Source organism: Medicago truncatula, chromosome 3, assembly GCF_003473485.1.
Source record: "Medicago truncatula cultivar Jemalong A17 chromosome 3, MtrunA17r5.0-ANR, whole genome shotgun sequence".
Lineage (NCBI taxonomy): Eukaryota > Viridiplantae > Streptophyta > Magnoliopsida > Fabales > Fabaceae > Medicago > Medicago truncatula.
The window spans coordinates 12,722,149-12,732,484 of NC_053044.1; the positions used below are offsets into that span (position 1 = coordinate 12,722,149).

Sequence of the window (10,336 nt, forward strand, 5' to 3'; positions counted from 1 at the left end):
CTTGGAAATCTCTTGAGCAATTTTAATCTTGTGTAATTATAGTGGAATCCCTTGAAAGTGCAAGGAACTAGTATGAATGGCCTTGTGTCTGCTCTCTCTCTCTCTCTCTCTCTCTCTCTATATATATATATATATATATATATATATATATATATATATATATATATATATATATATATATATATATATATATATAAACATCTTTGTGTTTGTTATATCTGCTCTAATTAAAATCGGAGTCAAACTCCGAGCTCACCAGACTCTGACCAGTTCAAAAACACTTAGAAAAGTTTTGAAAAAGGCAACATAATTCAACCCCCTTTGTTGTATTTTTCTCACCTTCATTCCTGTCTATCACTAATCCATTTATATCAACATCAAATGTAACACCATCTTTAATTATGTCCCACAATTCATCATCAACACCAATGTTGTAACTGTATATTTTGCTTTTCCACAATGAAAACTGTGAAAAACACAATAAGGAATGTTGAATGGTGTTGGTTTTTTCAAAACTTTTCTAAGTGTTTGCACTGGTCAGAGTTTGAGTCAGGTTCAAAATATGAGGAGTGCTCAGAAACTGTTTGCAACAGATTAAGGTAAACACAGAGATGAGAGAGAGAGAGAGAGTAGGCACAAACAATTATATTGGTTCCTTCTACAATCCAGGAGTAGTCCAATCCCCTTGCATTATCAAGGAATTTACATTATAATCACAACCGATTACAAAATGCTCAAAGACACAACCAAGAGACTTCCAATGCTTAAGCACACAAGCATGAGACTTTCAAATGCTCAATCATAACTGAAAGAGACTTCTAAAATATTTATTTTTACACTTGATATACAATTAGAGGTGTAAACAATACTAATCGGAACAAACTCAAATACTAAGAATTTATAAGATACAAACTTTGATAAGAAATTCTTAAGTGTTTTATGCGCTTTTTTATTTGACAGAGTAAGGGCATAATTAAATTAGAAGAGTCTTGGTGTTGTTCTTCAAGTCTTCAACTCCTTATATAGGCAAGGATATGAGAGACGTTTGAGATAGGGACTAATCTAACTTGTGGCCATGTATGGCTAAAGCCACGTGATGGTCTGATTTAGACAAGTGTACCAAATTGTTTACCAAGTAATAAAGTGATAAGTAGAGTATCGTATCCACAAGTATTGTCGTTTCAAACAAAAAATCCGCTTTACTTATTTGGGAACAATAAAATAAAGGCTTAATAACAGTTTTTGCCCCCTAACTTTCAAGAAATTGCGATTTTGGCCCCTTAAGAAGGAAAAAAAAACTACAAAACCGCCCCTAAGTTTTGCAACTGTAGCAGTTTTGGCCTCCAAAGTCAATTTTTGGTAAAAAAAAAATAACATGTGGCACCTCACTTAGGGTGTCACGTCAGCCTAGATCGAGTCAAAATTGACCTTTATTAGTTAAGAATAAACAGTTTAAGTTCAATGTAATAATGTTTTAGTAACAGAAACCAAGTTTAATTTATGGACTAGGAAAAAAAATGTTGATTGAATCAAATAAAAGAATTGTTGATTTGGAATATATTATGTAAATAAGTTTCTTGGTCCTGCTCATGAGGTGGGGTTTAGTTGTGTCAATGTATGACCATCATAATTCATAACGACATATCAAACACATGCATGCAGTGCTGATCAAAACCCTGGCCCACACAAAACCAAAAGAGAAAGTAATTCAAAGTAGGGTTGCAAACAGTAAAGCCCAATGATGACTATAAACTTCAACTTTTATCAAAGGATCTGTAATTTGTAAGAATTAAAGTGTTTATAAGAAGAAGCGTTTTCCACGTTAAGATAAAAGAGTCCGGCGGTCCAGTCCAGGTGTTATTATTGAAGTCCTAACTTGAAAAAGTTGACAAGAATTGAAAGCATTCATTTTAGCTGTTCACGTGTGTCTCCTAGCCAGGATACCATCACTGTTGCATCCTCGTGAGCTTTAACTCAGTTGATAAACACAATAATATAATGTACGTAAAATTTTAGATTCAAACCTCGACCACCACAACTAAAAAACCATTATTATTGTTTAAAATAAATTGTACTCATACTTACCCTATTTTTTTATACAAGAGACTTTTTCCAAGATTTAAACATGTGACCTTTCAGTCAGTCACATGACAACAACTTCTTTACCGATTACTTCTCACGACTATTCCCATAATGTATTTTGCAAAATATTTTATCTAAACCTACATACTCAATCGATCACAAAAGTGATATAATAGATATAATATGTTGTTGATTTGACAGAAATACAAAAGTGTTAATTACTTATTAGAATATAAATATTTGAGATGTTTAAATATAAGAGTCGACAATGATTTCCCTTTACGTGAAACATTTCAACTATAAAATCCCCTCAATTCACCAACACATTCCTTACCAATACAAACATCTTTCATTCTTAACTATCCCCTCATTTCAACTATATCCCTTACCAATACAACCTCACTCTCGTGCATCCTCTATATCCTCATTTTTCTTATTTTTTTCTCTTCTATTTTCTTTCTTTTCACCCTTATTTTCTCTAACCTAATCCTCTCCATCCTCTATTTTTAGCTTAAAATTTTCTTTTTTGTCTTTTATTTTTTTCTTCTATTTTCTCTCTCTTGCAACCATGGTTTCCGAGACGAACCAATACCAATCGAAGAATGTGTGTGTAATCGGAGCTGGACCAGCAGGCCTAGTAGCAGCAAGAGAGATAAGAAAAGAAGGTCATAAAGTAATTGTGCTAGAACAAAATCATGACATTGGAGGACAATGGTTATATGATGATAAAAATATAGAAGGTGAAGATCCTTTAGGTAGAAACCCTTTTCTAAAAGTTCATAGCAGTATCTATAACTCTTTAAGAACACAATCTCCAAGAGAAGTCATGGGGTTCACAGATTTTCCATTTTCTACCAAGAAAGGTAGAGACATGAGGAGGTTCCCTGGACATGTTGAAATACTTATGTATCTAAAAGATTTTTGTGAATGGTTTGGGTTAAGAGAGATGATAAGGTTCAATACTAGGGTTAATTATGTTGGAATGCTTGATGATTATGGTGTTTGTGGAAATAATTTGAAGTGGATTGTTAGAAGCAAAGAGAAGAATTCTGATAAGGTTGTGGAAGAGGTTTTTGATGCAGTGGTTGTTGCCACTGGTCATTACTGTCAACCAAAATTGCCATCCATTAAAGGTAACATGATTTTCTATACTAACCCGCATGGGTTGGTCTGGTGGTATTGACTTGGGACCTGGGAGTGTGTTCCTCCTTGAGCTCTCAGGTTCGATTTTCCCCGGTGCCAATTTAGGTGGGCTAGTTTTGCTTCTTCAAAAAAAAAATGATTTTCTATACTAATCTCTTGAATCTTCTCATCCATTTATTTCATGTTAGAGATATGAATATGATTATGTAGATAATTATATATATTAATGCTCAGGAATGGATACATGGAAAAGAAAACAAATGCATAGTCACATATACAGGACTCCAGAACCATTCCACAATGAGGTATATTTAATTTGCTATGTTTTTTCTTTGATAAATCAAAGAGAATATATATTATTTAATTGATATGCACTATGAAAAAAGAAAATTACACATGCAACAATATATCACAATTATGTCTCTGTTAATATTAGCTCTTAAAATATCTCTATAAATTATCCATGTGGCAAAATGTGATTAGAAACATATGCAAATTTATTTTTACACCGACAGTCTTGTTCTATAATTAAACCCATGTAAATAATGGAAGGGCATACAAAAGCTTTAGAAGCTGTAGGGACACTCAAACTTATTTAAACTGATTAAATTTTTTGATTTATATAACAGGTTGTGGTGGTGGTTGGAAATTCCTTTAGTGGACAAGATATAGCAATAGAACTAGTGGGAGTAGCAAAGGAAGTTCATATAAGTTCAAGATCTCTTGATACTATAACTGAGGGATTTTCTAAAGTCATATCAAAACATGAGACCTTACACCTTCATCCACAGGTATTGATAATTATAATCTCAAATTAAAGAAAAAATATATTTCACTACTATTTTTGTTAGATTTAGTAAGTGTGGTTTAAGGTTAGGCATGCAAAGTTTTTAAAAAATTATAGAGTATACTAATATTTATAATTAAATAAGTTTTATTGATTAAAATACTTTTATTAAATAAAGTTGCTGGGTTGATTGAGATAAATGCATAAAGATATTACTAAAAATAATGTAATTATTTTTATTTGTTAATGATAAGTCACTTCAATAGTAAAAGTTTGTCATTATAATTAGCGATGTGTTATTTGAACAATCATTTACATGACAATTTATGGGACAACCATAAATTTACAAAGAAAAATAGTTATTGACACAAAAATCAAAGTAATAAAGAGAGAAAATAAAAATATATTGTGAGAATGAGAAAGAAAATTGTCACAAATTGATTGTACAAAATATCATTTCTCATATAGTTACGAACGAAATTAAAATTCTCACAAAAATCGTTTTAAAAGGATTATTATACCACTCTAATTAATAATAAGAGTAATGATATTTGAACAATTAATAATTTGTGACAATTTTTATGACAACTTTCTTTTTCTCTCTTTTTATTGGTAAAAAACAATAGAAAAAAAAAAAGAATAAAAATATTACAAGATGCATCGTCTTTTAGGTAGCCTAAACCATAGGAACTCAACAGGTAATTGTACTTGACTTGGAGAATTTTGGGATGGGTGGCCTTTTGAGAAGTTCCCATAAAACGTCAAGTAAGACAAAATACGTCGAAAAGACTCGTATTGATTCCTATTTGATTTAATTAATTAAAAATAGGAAGGTGTGTTACCGTGTGTTTTAATTCCTAATTTTTCATTTAATTAAATTAAAATGGAAAGAGTGTGGTTATTTACATTTAAAGAGTGGGGTTATTTTTAATTTCATTTTTTAATTAAATTAATTAATTAATAGAACTAATAGGAGCTTTTGGAGAGAGTGGGGTTATTTTCATTTAAAGAGTGGGGTTATTATAATTTTCATTTGTTAATTAAATTAATTAATTATTTTATAGAACCAATAGGAGGTTTTGGAGAGAGTGGGGTTATTTTCATTTAAGAGTGGGGTTATTTTCTTTTTCACTTTTTAATTAACTTAATTAATTAATAGAACTAATAGAAGCTTTTGGAGAGAGTGGGGTTATTTTCATTTAAAGAGTGGGGTTATTTTCATTTTCATTTCTTAATTAAATCAATTAATTAATAGAACTAATAGGATGTTTGGAGGGAAACAATCAATAGAATTAATAAGATCTTTGGGAGGGAAATAGGAGGATTTGGAGGGGAAAATGATTAGAGAATTTGTAAGATGGTTTTGGAGAGAGTGGGGTTATTTTCATTTAAAGAGTGAGGTTATTTTCATTTTCATTTTTTAATTAAATTAATTAATTAATCTAACTAATAGGAGGTTTTGGAGAGAGTGGGGTTACTTTCATTTAAAGAGTGGGATTATTTAATTTTCATTTGTTAATTAAATTAATTAATAGAACCAATAGGAGGATTTGGAGAGAGTGGGGTTATTTTCATTTAAAGAGTGAGGTTATTTTCATTTTTAATTAAATTAATTAAATAATAGAACTAATAGGACGTTTCGGAGATTGTTGGCTTATTTTCATTTAAAGAGTGGGGTTATTTTCGTTTTCATTTCTTCATTTAATCAATTAATTAATAAAATTAATATGAGGTTTTGATGGGAAACAATCAGTAGAATTAATACGAGTTTTTGGAGGGTAAAATGATTAGAAAATTTGTATGATTATAATTATAAATGATAAATGATGTGAATATAAAAGAGAAAATTGTTAAAAAAATTATCACAAAATGATTATATAAATAATATTTTTAATTAATATGAGCCGTATTTGGTTGGTAACATGTGTTATATTGGATCATTTTGCAGATAGACACCCTTGAAGAGGATGGAAGGGTAATTTTCATGGATGGTTCTTGCATTAAAGCAGACACTATTTTGTACTGTACAGGGTAAGTCCTATAGAGAAATTCTTTTATAATCACAAACACAATTAAATAGTGTTTGAGTACACACACATTAAAAAAAAAAATTAATAATAAAAAAGAAATTGATAATAAAATGATTTAGTCTTTTCAGGATTAACTTTTTTATGTGTGTGTGACCAAATACTTTTCATTTATGTTTGTGACTATGCAAGAATGTCTCGTCCCTATATCGCCATAAAGAAGAAAAAAATTATTCTCTATGGTGAACAATACAATTAATTAATTAATTAAAGACCAAAATCAATCTTCTAAACTTCACTAACTTGGGCGGAAAAGATACATTATGATTGAATAATAATTAGGATCTTTTTAGGCTGTGTTTGGTAACACAAAAAAGCTAGTTTATAGCTTTTTGGATTAGCTTATAAGCTTGCTGGATGAAAACGTGATGTGTTTGGTAACAAGCTTTTCTCATGAGCTTATAGCGATTTTTGAAAAGCTATTTCAAGTAGCTTTTGAGCTTATAGCTGATATCTTTTTATATTTTCTTCCAATTTTAACCTTTTATTAATATAATTTAATTTAATTTTAATTAAAAAACCTACCCACATTCTTATTCAATTGCCCACGTTTAAAAAAAACTACCCACAATCTTTTTCAAATGTTCTTGTTCACTTTCTTTTTTACATACTCTTAATTCAATAATAAATAATTTTATATAAAATTTACAATAAAGAGTGAAGAAAGTTTAGTAGAGTAAAATTCATTAAAAGAAAGTTTTGTTAAATAAAAAATGTCAATTGAATTCATAAATACATTTATCATTTGGGAGATGAAAATATTTTGAAATAAATTTAAACATTTAAAAAGAAGTATAATAATTACGTCATTTTATATTTATCAGCCACTTGAACAACTAATTTTACCAAACACTTTTTATTTTAATAAGCTAACTTTTCAGCTATAAACTATCAGCCATCAGCTACCAGCTAGCTTTTCAACTATCAGCTATCAGCTAACTTATAGCTTCTTTTTTACCAAACACACCGTTAGAGTAAAGTAGTTATGTATACTAATAATTAAAAGTGTTTTTGAAATTCATCAATTGGTTGTTTTGTAGGTACTCCTATAGCTTCCCTTTTCTTGACACCAAAGGAATGGTGGTTATAGAAGATGACAGAGTGGGGCCTTTGTATGAGCACACTTTCCACCCTTTACTTTCTCCATCTCTTACTTTTATAGGCATCCCTAAAAAGGTAATTAACCTAAAATCAGCAATTGAAAAATTAGTTGACGTGTATAATATCAACACTTTATAGCGAAGATATGAATGGTGTCCGACACATTTTGATTATGTGACATTGACACTTTTCTTTTGATTAAAGATATGTATTTTGACTGTATTCAATTAATTCTTGTTCTCAAATTATCACTCAAGTAGAAGTGTTATGGTGTCCGACACATTTCGATTATCTTACATTCACAATTCTGATTGAAGACTCGTATTTTGTTTGACATTAACATAACATTAATATGTGTGATTGTATTCAATTAGTTTTTGTTCTCAAATTATCACTAGAGTAGAAGTGTTGGTGTCAGGTTGAGTATCCATTTGTGTAAGTGTTTCATGATGCGTTGGTATCTAACACTGACATTTATATTTACATTTAATTACTTTATTTTTTAAAATTATTATTAGTATCATGCTTGTACATGCGTATGAGTAGGTACTTCATAGATTTTAAGGTCACATTTCTTTTCTATGTCATACACATACTTTTTAGACTTAACTATGATATCTAAAGTATGTATATATCAATGTATGAATACTAATATAACAGTCGAATTCTTTGATTGATGAGTGTACTACAGCTTTTAGGATTCCCTTTCTTTGAGTCCCAAGCAATGTGGATAGCTCAATTGCTTTCTGGGAAAAAAGTATTGCCATCATGGGAGGAAATGATGAAATCCATCGAGGAGTTCTACCATGAAAGAGAAGTAGCAGGCATTCCTACTCATGATATTGCAAATTTTGAGGTAAAAACAAAAAAACAAAAAAAATCTATATCTTGGTTTATAGGTTAGCCATTAAATTTTATAATATGCACCTATTTATACATAGAGGGCTTGATCACATAATTTGAATGGGAAAATTGCTAGCAATTTGCTTTCTAACATTCCATTTTCAAATTAGTGGGAGTTGTTGGATTTCAACTATTGGAAAAGGGTTTGTTAAACAATTGTTTAAAGGGAAATCATGCAATATTTTTTTATTCTATATAAACAATTCATGCAATATCAGATGTCCATTAAGCACAATCAACCATGGAAAAATTTATTTTCTTAATTATAACAATGACAAAAAACATAAAGATATCAAAGATCATAGAAAAAGTACCTTTTATCAAAATAGTAAAAAATTCTTAAAATGTCTTAATAGTGACCATTAATAGTTTTTTATTGTCATGTCTAAATTTTCTAGGCTGATTGCTTCACGCAATATCCCCGATTTGTTTTGAATCTTTTATCTTTTTGACCAAAGATCTGTTTTGAATGTAATTTATCGAAGTCGAAATTCAATCTTCATCTAAAAATACTTATTTGGGGAAGGTGGTAAATGTTTGAATTTTTTTTTTTTTTTTAGAGTTAATAGGTCTTTACCCCTTGTAATATAGATCATTTTCGGTTTTTCTCCTGTAAAATTTTTATTTTGATTCACCCCTGTAAAATATTTTATTTTGATTTACCCCCCTAATAGGCCAAACAAAAACGAAAATTTCTTGAAAAAAAAAAAAATTGGTTTTTGTTTGGCCTATTAGGGGGTAAATCAAAACAAAAATATTTTACAGGGGGTGAATCAAAATAAAAATTTTACAGGGGAAAAATCAGAAATGACCTATATTACAAGGGGTAAAGACCTATTAGCCATTTTTTTATTTATTTGAAAATTACTCATCTCCCTTGTAAAATTGTTCATTCTCTTATCTCGATGGGAGTTAACTCACGTTCCGCATTTTTCAGCGTGAATTAACCCACGCTGACACTTCTAAGATCGGTTGATCCGACTTAAAAAGTGATTGAAACGATCTTAAAAGTGTTAGCGTGAGTTAACTCAAGTTGAAAAATGCCAAGTGTGAGTTTTGAAAGGAAGAAGAACAATTTTCTTTTTATTTAATGTTTTACGCAAATAAAGATCGTTAGATCTAAACTTTCAGATCAAGATCAGATGGTCTACATTCTGACTTTCAAAAATGAAGTTCAAAATATAATATCATACGAAAATGGTATGATTTGGGTTTAGATCGACATATTAAGATCAGATGTATTCATTCCAACTTTAATAAATCAAGTTCAAAATTTAATGTCAAAAAATCGTCTGATTGTAATATGAGGATCCAGATCTACAAGTGCATGATTGCAATGCAACAAATTTAAATCTGACATTCTTTTTGAATAAGATATGGTCAGAACTATTGGTGCACAGCCACCTGTAACCACCATTTAAATATGTTTTAATATTTATTTTTTTATATTGCAGTATTGTGACAAATATAGTGAGAATGTAGGACTCCCACCATTACAAGAATGGAGAAAAGTGCTTTGTGTTTCAGCCATAATTAACTCTTTTGTTAACTTGGAAACATATCGAGACTCATGGGATGATGATGAGGTGCTCCAAGAGGCCCTTCAAAGTCCTTACTTCACTCAACTTGGACTTGAAGATTGATTCTCTTCAAATTTAAAATAAAATTAAATAAAGAAAATGTGTGTAATAACTATCCCATGCAACAACAAAAATATGCATGGGATCTATTTCTCTGTTGTGTTGTTTCATAATGTTACTGTGAGATATGATTGGATACTTGTGTATTCCTATTACATTATGTGTGCATTGAATTTAAATTCAAAAAACAAAAGAATTGTTTCGTACGTAGTAGCATTCTCTTATTTCATAAGAAAAAAGGAAGCACGTGTTTGAATTACAACATTGTTTCATGTTTCATTTTGAATTTAATTTTTGGATGAAACAATTTTTAATCAGACTTTACTTACCTTAAACCGACTTCTAAATTATTAGGGTCTCTTTCTCCCTCTATTTAATTTGTGTGTGTGATTGATCCCTCTATTCTTAATTGCTTAATACTCATTCATGTATTACTCCATCTCTTATCATTAATGTGAATGTAAAATTGTTTTTTAATGAGTATGACTAAAAATAGGTACTGTCGAATATATAACATATAACACAACACTCACACACATTACATTAGAGCTGGCAAAACGGGCCGGGCCTTACGGGCCGGCCCGTTTAACCCG

The 10,336-nt window shown here is 30.0% G+C and overlaps 1 protein-coding gene across 1 annotated transcript; it reads left to right on the plus strand.

The window, feature by feature from the left end:
- The first annotated feature begins 2,372 nt into the window (after positions 1–2,372).
- Positions 2,373–9,949, plus strand: LOC25490483 (flavin-containing monooxygenase FMO GS-OX-like 8). Its single transcript, XM_013603911.3, has 7 exons — positions 2,373–3,215; positions 3,460–3,530; positions 3,855–4,016; positions 5,961–6,043; positions 7,140–7,275; positions 7,892–8,056; positions 9,558–9,949. Exons 1-7 carry the CDS (start codon positions 2,651–2,653, stop codon positions 9,744–9,746), a joined length of 1,371 nt encoding a protein of 456 aa, XP_013459365.1. The 5' UTR covers positions 2,373–2,650; the 3' UTR covers positions 9,747–9,949.
- Positions 9,950–10,336: the final 387 nt, after the last annotated feature.

Excerpts from the sequence above, each read along its gene's own strand:
- LOC25490483 (XM_013603911.3), top strand. The coding sequence starts at position 2,651 with ATGGTTTCCGAGACGAACCAATACCAATCGAAGAATGTGTGTGTAATC. Across the intron at positions 3,531-3,854 it reads CAGAACCATTCCACAATGAG|GTTGTGGTGGTGGTTGGAAA; the intron begins GTATATTTAATT and ends TTTATATAACAG. Across the intron at positions 4,017-5,960 it reads CCTTACACCTTCATCCACAG|ATAGACACCCTTGAAGAGGA; the intron begins GTATTGATAATT and ends ATCATTTTGCAG.